Source organism: Limulus polyphemus, unplaced genomic scaffold (genome assembly GCF_000517525.1).
Source record: "Limulus polyphemus unplaced genomic scaffold, Limulus_polyphemus-2.1.2 Scaffold2346, whole genome shotgun sequence".
Classification (NCBI taxonomy): Eukaryota; Metazoa; Arthropoda; class Merostomata; order Xiphosura; family Limulidae; genus Limulus; species Limulus polyphemus.
In genome coordinates, this window is record NW_013667956.1 from 165634 (window position 1) to 179839 (window position 14206).

The 14206-nt window shown below is 33.3% G+C and overlaps 1 protein-coding gene across 1 annotated transcript in view; it reads right to left on the reverse strand.

Annotated features, from left to right (window-relative positions):
* Window positions 1-1128: 1128 nt before the first annotated feature.
* LOC106466693 (glutamate-gated chloride channel subunit beta-like) overlaps window positions 1129-14206 on the reverse strand; it is a gene marked incomplete at its 5' end in the record, with an annotated part of 19375 nt that continues 6297 nt past the window's right edge. The window contains 6 exons of the mRNA XM_013926990.1: window positions 1129-1628; window positions 2053-2430; window positions 3022-3162; window positions 5807-5889; window positions 7811-8031; window positions 9237-9301. Coding sequence (XP_013782444.1) covers window positions 1129-1628; window positions 2053-2430; window positions 3022-3162; window positions 5807-5889; window positions 7811-8031; window positions 9237-9301 — 1388 coding nt within the window. The remainder of the gene's footprint in view (window positions 1629-2052; window positions 2431-3021; window positions 3163-5806; window positions 5890-7810; window positions 8032-9236; window positions 9302-14206) is intronic.

The following is a 14206-nucleotide window of genomic DNA, read 5'->3' on the forward strand; positions in this document are numbered from 1 at the left end:
GGTTATAAAATATAACACTGGATTTCTATAAAGTGGGTTATAAAATATAACACTGGATTTATAAAAAAAAAGTTGGTTATAAAATAAAACTTAGGATTTCTACAAAAATGGGTTATAAAATACAATACTGGATTTCTAAAAAGTGGGTTATAAAATAAAACATTGGACTTTTGCAAAGGTGGGTCATAAAATGCAGCAAAGGATAATATGAATCGTTTATGTCACTAATGCTTTTATTACTAACTTAGATAACACCGAGAATTATAACCTTTCGAAATGGTTAAAATGAAATAAAAACAGAAAAAAAGAAAATAAAAATAGAACGAAGCAGCTTGGCTAAATCAATTCTGTAAGTTAAATTGATGGTATATCGGTAAAGTGGTTAAAATGTGATATTTTTACTTATTTTATTCTCTGCTCCATTTTAACTATGTCAACACTCATATTATTTTATTTTTTGCATAGTATTACATGATTTTATGAAGTGAGAACCCAGTTTTTTTCATCTGCTGGCTGAACTACCGCGTAGTTTATGAAAAATCCAAAAGCGAAAAGAAAAAATAAGGTAGGGAACAACACTTTTGATATCGTGTCGATTTTTTTAGCCAAGGCTGAATAAGAATATGATTCCAATTGCGTGTTTCTTGAGCCCCTAAGCCTTGTAAACAGAGGAGTTTCTTTATCCAGGTCAACTTTATTGTCAAAAGATGGCACTGACATCGTTGTGATGCTAGAAACTTTTGTTTTAGGTTCCACTTTATCACTTCTTCCCTAAAATAAATGTAAACAGTCCACAGTAAGTGTATATCTACTGAAACACTTGAAATACTTGGTTTCATTTGTATATCGAATCACAAACATAATATATTCAAAGTAAAGTAGCTTATAACTATAACAATGAGATTTATAAAAATATGAAAGCTGACAAATTGAATATAGAAAATTCTTTTTAATCTGTGATGTCGTAACTCTTATAAATTAAACGACATGTTAGCATATGATCAAATATTTGTTACACTGATCAGCTCAATGAGAACCGGAAATGAGCAAGCCCTCTAGTAATTGAATCGGTCATTGTGGCATTAATTGTCTCTCGTTAAGCCAGAAGTGAACACGTTATAGCGTATCTCAGCCTATCGTGATCACAATGAACGGCTCACTGCGGACCGGATGTAAGCTTCTGGTGATCTTATTGAACGGCTCACTGAGGACCGGATGTAAGCTTCTGGTGATCTTATTGAACGGCTCACTGAAGACCGGATGTAAGCTTCTGGTGATCTTATTGAACGGCTCACTGAGGACCCGAAGTAAGCCTATCGTGATCACACTGAGAGGCTCACTGAGGACCGGAAGTGAACACTCTGTCATGTAGATTAGTCTATTGTGATCACACTTCACATCTATCTCACTGCGGATCGGAAGTGAGTACGCTGTCATGTAAGGTAAGTCTGTCGTGATCACATTGAATGGCTCACTGTAGACCGGAAGTGAGAACGCTGTCATGTAAGGTAAGTCTTTCGTGATCACATTGAATGGCTCACTGTAGACCGGAAGTGAGAAAGCTGTCATGTAAGGTAAGTCTGTCGTGATCACATTGAATGGCTCACTGTAGACCGGAAGTGAGAACGCTGTCAAATAGATGATCTTTCACGATCACTGATTGGCTTAGCGAAACTCAGTTTTAATACCAGAAAGTATACTGTCATCTTTGACTAATTTTAAATACTTGTAAGTATAATGCTTTGATGATCCGTGTTCTATTAAGGAAGTTTTATTATTATATGTATAAAAGGAAGAATCTGTTAAATTATATATAATTTAAAATCGGTATTATACTATTAAATCTTTATTATTATGTATAAGTTGTTATCTATGTTATGCCAATGAAGCTTTAGTACTATGTCATTCTGATCTTTATAAGTAGATATGCAAGAAAAGTATATTTAACTAGCTGCTTATTCTGATCAGATGAGAGTATTATCAATGTGACACATGAACCTACCGGTCTACAGTTTCTATACCAGCGTCTTATATGACAACATTTCAATTTACTTTCACAACTCCTCTGATTAGTGCTTGAGATCGGACTGGATGGAATTTCTTCTTCATTCTTAAATCGGTAAAGAAAATTAACGGCAATAAACTCCAAAACAGAAATATAGATGAAAAACATGCAGACCCCGTCCCACAGATTCATGGCGTTGAGGTCGGAGACAACCGGCAGCGTAGATCGAAAACTATTGGTTGTGGTACAGAAGTTTAACATAGTGGTTACACCAATCATCACCCGGGCTGGCACAGCATTGATGTCCAGCCAGAAGCTCAAGAATGAGCTGGTGACTAGAAGTGTTCCAGGGACGAAGACAACAGTGTAGTAATAGGACTTGTCTCTGGTAAAGACTAGAAGAACTGTCAAGCAACTGTAATTACCTGTTGACAGAATGAGTCAATAAATGATAATAAATTTAGAAACTAACAGATAAAATACAAAGTTTAACTGAAATTTTTTAGATACTCATTTAGGATATTCTAAAGGTTACGTAAGTGAAATTGAAAACTGTAAGTGTTTTTAATCATAACATTAAAATCATCTTGCATTCAGTCTAGTCAGAGTCTGACTCAGATTCTGACTCCATGAATTCACAGACGAATCTTTACCAAAATATTTAATTGAAAAAAAATCAGATTTTTTGTGGTCAAAAGATTTGCAAGGCTTACTAAAAGCTCGCCAACTTCTGTGAAGATACATTCACTACATTAAATATCATAGTGTGTGTATAGTTTCCTGGTGAATACAAGGTTGGTCGAAATGACCAAGTACATATAGAAAGGATTAAACAGAAAACCGAAAAGCTGTTAAACAAGATAATAATTAAATAAGCTATTTAAAAACTGATTGTTTAGTTAAGAACCGACAATATAGTAACAAAAATAGTTGTACAGTTCCCCAGAAACGCACAATTTGTAGTTGATGAGCATCAGTGAAATATAACTAAAAATCTAACCCCTGATTGAAAATACCTCGCCACGTGTGTCTTTGGTCGCAGATTCCAGTTTCATTTTTGACAAGGTAAGCATTATGAGTTCTCAATGACGAAGCATCCCTGAGATCAGGTGTCAAGGTATTCCATTCTAGTTTCACCTCCGAATCTTCATGAGAGACTAACGACAAGGAGAAAACTCAATAAAACTTGAAACTACAAAATCTTTAAAATTAAAAAGCTTTGAAAACAAATTAATCCTTGGTTCAAGATTTTAATGTCGCTATTATTTGTACATTAGTATCGTTATATGTTCTTTCGATTCAATAGTGATCAGTTAAATCTAGCTTATGTCCTACCTCAAAATAAGTAAAACATCGATATACCGTATCCATTTAATATAATATTTCCCTATTGTTATTAACAATGAGTCAAATCTTTCTCAGCACAAAACATAGAGCACTATTGGCAATGCAAATATTTTGTGTTATTACTCTAATTACTTAACATTAAACATAATTCACTTTAAAAAACCTCGCACCTGCTCCGTTGACGAAGTAATAGATAGGCTAAAAAAAGCATTGCAGTTATTGTAAAACATAAATGAATGAATGATGCCTACGTGTTTTGTTAGTTTTCCTGGATCTGATTATCATATACACCTTCTTCTCGAATTTTTTTCAATCCTTGTGAAAGGAGTCAGGAGGGGGGAGGTGGGGGCTGTAAGACGGAGATCTGTGCAAACACTCTGATGCACATTGCTTAATCCGGACCTGACTAGACGACTCTCTATCAAGATTTAAATCCATCAATAAAACGGATAAGATGTGAGCCGTCGTAAAACAGGTGAAACGTTCTGTTTACAGAAGAATCTAGCACATGCGTAATTTCACACTACGTTAACCAACAGAATCGCAAAATGTTGAATTCTTATAATAAAACTGCTTTGTTAGAATAGCAGAGAACGAATTATTCACACGAGTACGAACAAACATTGGAAGTAGATAAGTTGTTATAGACCAATAACAAGTTAATGTTGGGGTTAAAAAATTAATCTGCTAGTTTTCTTAGTGTTAACAGAATATTCTACGAATGTCCATGTGGTATAATTTCAACATGTTATAGATCATACAGATATCTATATTTATCAGTGTCGTTTCTTCCCTTTGAATCAATTAACCCTTTTTGTACAAATATTAACGTATTTAAATGAATAAGTGTTTCACGTAGGAATAATTTAAAAATATTAATAACCGGAAAAATAAAGTTACTACATCAACTCCATGTCTTAACCGTGTTTTTTTTTCTTTTTCTGGCGATATGCCGGTCTTGTATAACTAACTTCTCAAATCACTATATCGTTACTATACCAGCTGCCCCCCAGTGGCACAGCGGCATGTCTGCAGACTTACAAGCTAGAAACCCTTTGTGTAGCCTTGTGCTTAACTTCAAACAAACAAATCAACTACACCAACTTCATGTCTTAAAAACTGTTGTTAACTACTAAAAGATACACCTGATTCCAAACATTTTTTGTTGCGAGTTATTAGGGAAAAAAAAGATTTTTAGCTTTAAAATAGATGTCATACAGTGATTAATAAAAATAATTGTGGGTATGGTCTTATGTGTTAAGAATAGGAATAAAAGAAGATCTGTTTGCTTCTTAAGACTTTTTACCCTATGTGTACTAAAGGCAACCTACAGTCCCCATAGGGGCACATCCTAACACTAACGCACCAGAAAAAAAAACGTTTGCCTTACGATGCTTGAAAGTGCCTTTTTTTGTTAATGAATCATTGGCTTTTTATTGTCCTCTGCTTATTACTGACACAAGGTAATTTGAACTATTTTCCAGACAATAACTATGGTTACACTGACCATTACGATGACTGATAAGTAAGACAAATCTGAATGACCAAGAAGTCAACAAACATCACAACTTTTCTGACCAAAATTGTTTGTTTGTTTTTTGAATTCCGCGCAAAGCTACACGAGGGCTATCTGCGCTAGCCGTCCTTAATTTAGCAGTGTAAGACTAGATGGAAGGCAGCTAGTCATCACTACCCACCGCCAACTCCTGGGCTACTCTTTTACCAAGGAATAGTGGGATTGACCGTCACATCATAACGCCCCAACGGCTGAAAGGGCGAGCATGTTTGGTGGGACGGGGATTCGAACCCGCGACCCTCAGATTGCGGGTCGAGTGCCATAACCACCTGGCCATGCCGGGCCACTGACTAAAAGTTAACTTTCTTTAGGATTATGATAAAAAATTCCTCAAAACTTCTCAGGATGTCATTAGACAATTCCATTAAACAAGTTGGGGGAGACTAGAGCTCTCCATCATTTCCATCTTTCTACACTTTCCCTATGTTAACCAAGTCATTTAGGGCCAATTCGATAAGTAGATCACCAACACATCTTGCCAGAAGACGCGTGTGTTTCTGGACTAATCTCTAACTGTGCTTAAAAGCTTAACAATAGGATTAGTTCGAGTCAAAATTGAGCACATCTTCTGTACATAGAACGTCTAAGTAAGTACGAGTATCTGTACTGAAATTTTGAAAAATATACAACCAAATATACCCAAATAAAGATATACTAATTTTGTAAGTTGTGAAAGAATTACAACCAATATATTTGTATACCACATGCATTTATCGGTCACAGCTTCACAGATTAAATCTTTATGTGACGATAAATGTAAAATATTTTTACGTTATAACTCTAATTGTAACAAAAGTGTTTGACGATTTCTCGGTAGTTCTTTTATTCGCTAAATATTAAACATGTTAATAATATATTACTCTGAACATTTCACTTACCACTCTCGAAAGCAAAAGAACATTTTGGATTGTCGAATGGGAATATGCCGAGGTTACCTTGACAGTTCATAGTTATTTCTCGCCTAGAAAAACACAATAAAACTACTAAATATATGTACACTCGTTTCTGTAAAATTGAGCAAAAATGGTGGAATATGTGATGAAATAATAAAAATATAAACACTTGTTTCAGAAATATAGTTAATAAATATTTTGAATAAATATATATACGTTTCAGTAAGATAGAACAAGAACAAGTCTCCAAAAAAGTGTAGTAAATGTGTTTGTTTCTTTTAGAATTTTGAACTGATACAATAAATATATGGTAGACAGTCAACAGTACCCACCGCCAACTCTAAATATGGAGCACGTTTTCTTTGCAATAGGGCGCGAACCATGAATCCTTGTTAATCACAAGGCATCTACCCGTCAAATCGAAATACTAAGTATTTGTTTGTTTTTTGAATTTCGCGCAAAGCTACACGAGAGCTACCTGCGCTAGCCGTTCCTACTTTAGCAGTGTAAGACCAGAGGGAAGGAAACTAGTCATCACCACCCACAGCCAACTCTTGGGCTACTCTTTTACCAACGAATAGTGGGATTGACCGTCACATTATAACGCCCCCACGGCTGAAAGGGTGAGCATGTTTGGTGGGTCGAAATACTAAGTATATAATCACTCACTGCAGTAAGAAATTTGGATGGGCTTTTTCAACTGAACGACACTTTATGCATAAGTGGCCTAAACGGGTGCGTCATAGATCTCTAGGATTCAGACATAGCCGTCCCTAATTTTGAACAACTGAGAAGAAGGAAGGCGTCCAGGCAAAAGCAGCCTCCGCCACACTGACTTTGTCTGTTTCTTTGAACTGAATAGAGAATTGACTGTCAAATTTTAACGCATCACATCTGAAAGACTGGAACGTATTCAAAGGCATCACGCCTCGAACACGAGCCCCTACAATCCTCAGCCCGACAGGCTAACTACTAGATCTTGCCTGCCCCGATTTCAGTATGAGTGAATATATCCTGCAAGAAGCAAAGTAAAAATACTAATTATATAAACTTCCACTTCAGTAAGACAAAAGAAAATAATTTTTAATTTATTTTCCAACATTGAATTTTATGTTAAAACCATTAATATTCATATATTTCCAAACTTAATTTTGTCTGTAGGATTTAGTAACATCTAATGACAATGTTATAGTCAGTTGTTTTATGCATAACTAAATTATTCAAGTAGCTTACTAGTAACAGGTTATTAAGTTTAACGACATTTCTTCTCCAGTGTTTGATGAATCGTGAACGCTATTTTATATCTAAGTTATTTAATTCAATTTCTAGAAAAGATTTATATTCATAAGGGATTTTCTTTTTCGTGCTCACATTCCGACAGTGATGACCTCTTGATTTGAATTGTAACTGCAAATTACACATGTTTCATTTGCGTGATTACCATTTGTCCTATTTTTATATTAACATTACATTTTTTTACTCTAATATTTTATGCATTTTTAAGTAACGTGTACATTTCAAACGTTGTGGATATATTTCAGTTTATCGCTTAAAGAATTTGAGCTATATCCACAAGGAATATAGAATATGTGTGTGTTTGTGTGTACCTGTGTTAGGGGGTTGTCTTTGGAACGTAACGAGACTAATTTTTAAATATGCGTTAATCGTGTTAATAATGGCTGGTTTAGCACATAACACAATTCGTCAAATAGCCTGTTGGTTAGGGTACTCAGCTCGCAATCTGCGGCTGGTGGGTTCGATTCCCACAGTGAATGTGTTCGCCCATTCAGTCGTTGAGGCGTTATGTGGTGACGGTTAATCTCACTTTTAGTTGGTAAAAAAGTAGCCCAATAGTTGACAATTGATGTATAATTTCTAATTAGTGCAGATAGCCTTAGTACGCGAAATTCACAAACACATTTTCAAAATTAAGAGTTTTTTTTTTCTTTGTGCTTTTGAATGAGTTTCTGATTTAGTCCAAATACATACCTCTGGGTGTAATACACTCTTCCATCTGGATATACTTGGAGAGCAATATCAGCAGGTATAAGTGGTTCTTTTAACTTTCCATGTTTTATAAAATAGGTGTCAGGCATCCAGATATTTTGAAGGTGTTTCAATGCGTTTAAATATTGGTAACGTCCCATATTGTCGTAGTTGAGTCTCGGGTCATACCACACTTGATGCATTAAGAATTCCACCTCGTATTCCTGTATTCATAATGACAGTGACATTATAGATAATTAAAATGTGATATATATATATATATATATAACAAAACATTGGAATATCAGACTATTCCATTTTTACCACTCCTTTATTAATTTATACAACCGGTTGCATGATTCAAATGTCACTCTTCAGGATATAATTTTACCGAAAATATATAACAAGATCGTTTTCGCGCCATTTTAAATATATAGAAGCAAGAGGGCAGAAATAACTGGTTGTGTGAAGTCAGTAAGAATTATGAAACCATGGAAACTGCTACTAAGACTTACAGAAAAGACAATATAGTAAGTAAGGGTATGAACTTATGGAATAAATACACTGCATTTCTATAATAATAGGAGAAATTATAATTATATTTTCATTTAAAAAGGAAAGTATATCGGATAAATTTGAGTAATTTTATTTATTTTTAAGCATTTTTAATATACTTAATTTATACATGGAGTATATGGTTGTACATCTGGAAAATATATGTATCTAATTTAGATTATTTATATTTGGTTGAAAAACGCTAGTTTAACGTTTCTGTTATAGATTTTCAGTAAAATTATATCCTGAAGAGTGACCTTTGAAGTCACAAACCGATCGAAGAATTTAATAAAGAAGACAAAAACAAAATAGTCTGATATTCTAGTTAAAATATTAACTTGCCATGTTACAACATTAAACTATCGTACTAGAAAAGGAAACCAACAAAGAAGATAAGCAAAGGTCTAATAAGTATTTCAATTTTATTATAACATTGTAAAACCCGAACAAAAACAACAACATTCATATTGATTAACGCTTCACTATTTACGTCAATTCGAGAGTCCCCTAAGTAGTCTAGATACATATACTTTATTGTATATTCTTTAGAGAGAAAATTACAGTTATTGGAGCCTTGTTCCTGTAATTTGGAAGTCTGCTACATATTGGATTTCTAAGAGGGGGAAATATAAAAATGTCTAAGAGAGTATATCGCATATGCATAACGTTGGTTTAATCAACCATGGAATAATGCGATTCGAATTAGAATCAAATTATGGTTACTTTTTTTTCGAAGAATGATAATGTTTTAAATGTTCAGCTGGCCAAGTAAAAATGTGGAGGAAAATTCTCAAAGCAACTCAAAAATTAAATAAAAATATTTACTCAAAATTCATAGGGGGATGTACCCCCCACACTTGATATCTTTACTCACAAGACTGGATTCATCCGGAGAAGAGAGAGATAGTAGAACAACACTCACATTTATGCACGTCAGATCTAAAGGGAAACATAACAAATAACACCAGACATTAACATTTTAAAGCCGAAGTAAAGTTTAAGAAATTGGGGAGATGTTAATGTAAAAGTCAATTTTTGATTTATATTGTAAGTAACTACATTTGAGCAAAACTTGACTTCTGGTTATTTGATAACCCTGAGTTTTTTCTGATATAAACATACATATCATATAAATGAACAAAAACAAGCCCAAACTAAAAAACAAAATTACATTAAAGACGCTGTATAAATTAAAAGGATCCCTAGGGTACAGGCTATAATGTGGGATATAAAATGTGCCCTAAGTTTTGGAGGTGACTGCGAAAGTGGGGCCCACATTGCGGTGGGGATATACCGTCTATCAGTCTTAACCTCACAAGGAATTAAATATATTTTGCTCAGGAAAGTGAATAATACAAATGCAACAATATCAAAATATATTTAAAATATTTTGACAGGCCCTTCATGACCCAGTGGGAGACATTTTTGTTGGAAAAAAAAACTACCCAATCCGGTTTTTTCTTAATTTGTACTTAAATTTTTTGGACATTTTTATTGGCTAAAAAAGAAGGCATTTCCCGCACTCTTTTAGCGTTGGGGCTGCAAAAAGTGATTTGAAGTGGTAAGGTGACTGAAATCCGTCAGCGATTCACGAGCTTAATGGTCAAGCACAAAAAGCATGGAAGTTTCCAAATGACACGCAGAGGTATTCAGGAACCGTTTAGAATCACTTTGGTAGATAATGTGCAGCAAGCTGAGTACATTATTATGCCTGTAACTGCTTTCAAAGTGTTCCTGTCTGCTCATCCTACTGCTGACTATCGTGATGCTTCGACCTTCCCTACCGAATCGCAGGTGAAATCGTACGTATCTCAATTGAAAGTTAAACATAAAAAGGTGATAGCAGAAGCATAAAAGGTTGGCAATTGCTCAATTAATGATGCTGAGAGTGTGGATTTATTGATATATGCTGAATTTACACCAAGTGGGTAAACCTTACTACTAGCTAGACTTGAGGATGATGTATTTCATATAAAAATTTATCAATTAACAAACGAAAACTTGTCTTGGAAAGATGTGTCCAAAATCACACTTTATGGGAGTTTCCGTATTCAACATACTTTTCACATTCAACTCTTTATTCCTCTATATGTATTTTTATTTTTTATTTGTTTTAAATTAATAATAAAAAGAGTTTTTAAAGATATTTTTATATTGTTTCATTTATATATATAGTTATGAATGTTCAGCATGTATACGTATGCATAGATAGATAGTTAGAGAGTTCTATAAAACTACATCTATTGTTTTTAACTAGCTTTAAGGATTATTTAAATATTCTTTACAAGTGTATAAGGTTTACATTTTTGTTTGGTGGTACTGACAATGTGCCTATGTTTTTCTGAACCAAGAAATATAGTAATCGAATATAACCTTCATAAAACCCAGTTTAAAAATTCACAAGTCTTCAAAAATGTTTTTTTTATGCTTTAACGTCGATAATAAAAAACTAATCAGTAAAGGTTCTTTTGGTCACTGTTTAGAAAAGTAATCTGTCTCAAGAGAGTTAAACCTGTCAGAATTATTTTTCACAAAGAAATTACTAACACTAAAAATTTTCATATATCATATAATCTTATCTGTCGTTTTCTAAAATTCTCACACCATTAACATCTACCACTATGAAACTACAACAACAAAAACAACAGCACAAGAGAAGATAAATGTCTATATTATAACAGCCAGTTTAGATTTAACATGCTATGCATCGTTAACAACATTGTTAAATTGTTTTATATAAACGAATAATGAAATCTAAAAAAAAAATTCATCACTTTTACAAATGCTTAAAAAAACAGTTGATTTAGGTTTCTTTGATTTTAAATTCAAACTTCGCCAATTTTTTTTTTATATATAGAAAAACCCTACTTGTATAATCACCACTTTTTCCATACTGTTGAAGACTTCGGCGTGTATAAATCGCGTTTTTGTGTACAACGTTCTAAAACAACAACATTTTTCTAATTTAGTGTTTCATTTTAGTTGAATCTAAAACTTTGAGCAAAATGTACGAAATCACTGGAGGAAGGAAATGCTAGTTATATTAAATGAAACATGCTAGTGATAAATAAAAGACTAACCAGGTGTGGTATTGAACAAATTGAAGATGTTCTACAATTCTAAAAATGGATTCATTTTTCGGAGAATGTAATTTAATTACAAAGAACGACATTAACGTAAATTTAATAAGCGTCTTTGAATCTTGAGAGTTCCATCCTCAGTAAGCTAAAGATACAACAATGCACAATGGTAATTACACCAAGAATGTGATATACTCTATAGCAAATGACAATAAACAATTGCAATACAAATAATTCTTATTCCACAATTCATATCATTTGTTAGATCATATTTGCTTAATTTACTATTTTCAGCCAATTCTTGTATTATACTTGCTCTAAACTGCGACAAAGATTTCTTCGATCTTGCTTTGGAAACTTGAGATTTCAATGGCTGCTGAGTAAGTATAGAAGCAGGAAGAGAGATACAATAGCTCTGGAGTCATTTTAAAGATATTGATTAACTCTTTTGCATAACTCCATGTTAACTATTATTGTTTACACACACATTTACAAAGTTCTATAAACATATATTTTGTATAATTAAAGTAACATTAGATAGTTTTCATGACGCGATAGTATGTTTTGGTCATACTGCATGTTAACATCAAAATATGAAACTGATAATATATACCACATGTTCACAGTTTTCATGACGCGATAGTATGTTTTGGTCATACTGCATGTTAACATCAAAATATGAAACTGATAATATATACCACATGTTCACAGTTTTCATGACGCGATAGTATGTTTTGGTCATACTGCATGTTAACATCAAAATATGAAACTGATAAAATATACCACATGTTCACAGTTTTCATGACGCGATAGTATGTTTTGGTCATACTGCATGTTAAAAAATCCCACATGTTCACATTGAACTTTTGTCGTTATGAATATACCGATTTCGTGTTCACTCTAGAAATATATTGTAATATTACTGATAAAGAACTTTTATCATTATTATATATTTTAGTCCCAACAGTTTACTCTTTTTCCAGTTCATCCAATGTTTTCGTCTTAAACGTCCAGGTTTTGAATATTTCAAATCTCAAAACAGATTTTTTAACAAAGTTCCTATCTTGTGGTATCTTTCGATCCCTTCAGCCACTACCAAGAGGGTACAATAATCCATGGTTAATAGATCAGGATAAATATTTAATTTTTTAAAAATGAAAAACGGGTTTTTTATTTACTGGACATGAACCTAATGAAGTTACATTATCAGAAGTTGATTACACAACAAACTCATGATAGCTTATAGAATGTATCTATATATATGACTCCAGGAAGGCATTGAAATACTCAAGGGGCTAGATATGAGTCTGATAAAAGTAACAAGGTGACCACAAGGTATGTAGTGAAATATAAAGGTTTCAAATTTAAAACATTCATACACGTATAATTATGTGTTATAACCAAAACTCATATTAATTTCCATTGTCTGTGATTAAATAATAATACCATTCAAATGTTTTGTAAAGTAGCGGAAGATGAAAAACATCAAAGTGCCATGCTTGTTTCTCACATCAGGTATCAGCACCTACAAAGGAAAAGACATAGGACGAAGATGCCACATCAACGTGGCTTCAAAACTACCCTTTTCAACACCATACCACTGTAAATCAGAATAAGCAGACTATCCAGCCAGACTCCTGGTTGAAGAATATCTGCGCACCGAACCAGTGATCTGTCAGTGGAATCCACAGCCTTTGTACAGTGGACATTATGTGTAGAAGGGAAACTCATAGATTTCGATTAGGGATGGGCAGTGGTGAACAATCAAACTTGGAAAAACTGTGTTTGTCAGTATTTTTGTCACCGTGCTTCACGTTGAACGTGTGTAATTAGAACCTTTGTATTTTCTTACCTTTCAACGATTCTTTCTGTGCCTAATTCCATTGTAATGTGTTTAATTAGAACCTTTGTATTTTCTTACCTTTAAACGATTTTTTATTAGCTTAATTCCATTGTAACACATTGTAACGTGTGTAATTAGAACCTTTGTATTTTCTTACCTTTCAACGATTCTTTATGAACCTAATTCCATTGTAACACATTGTAACGTGTTTAATTGGAACCTTTGTATTTTCTTACCTTTAAACAATTTTTTATTAGCTTAATTCCATTGTAACACATTGTAACGTGTGTAATTAGAACCTTTGTATTTTCTTACCTTTAAACGATTTTTTATTAGCTTAATTCCACTGTAACACATTGTAACGTGTTTAATTAGAACCTTTGTATTTTCTTACCTTTAAACGATTTTTTATTAGCTTAATTCCACTGTAACACATTGTAACGTGTGTAATTAGAACCTTTGTATTTTCTTACCTTTCAACGATTCTTTCTGAGCCTAATTCCATTGTAACACAATCTTTACTAACTGACGAAGGACATCTGCCTGGAATGTTGCACAAAATAAAAATAGAAAAAGTTTTCATTGAGACGTGTCAATTTATTCGTTCTAATCTTTATTCTCACGTCCTGTCAAATAAAACTCCTTCGTGAAGAATATGAGCCAATCAAAATATAATTTTGAATTGTCACCGATTAAATCCAAGAAGAAATGGTATATTACTGCTTAGGTTACCAGAACTAACACTGATAAAAATGTACACACACACGTATGTATATGCATGTATATATGTATATATGTGTGTGTGTGGTTCAGGAAATGCTCTAGTCATTACGGTGGATAAATACTGTAACATAGTCATACTAAGTCAATACGAATGAAAGACTACCCGTTTGTTACTACTTTTCTTGAACTAACGTAATT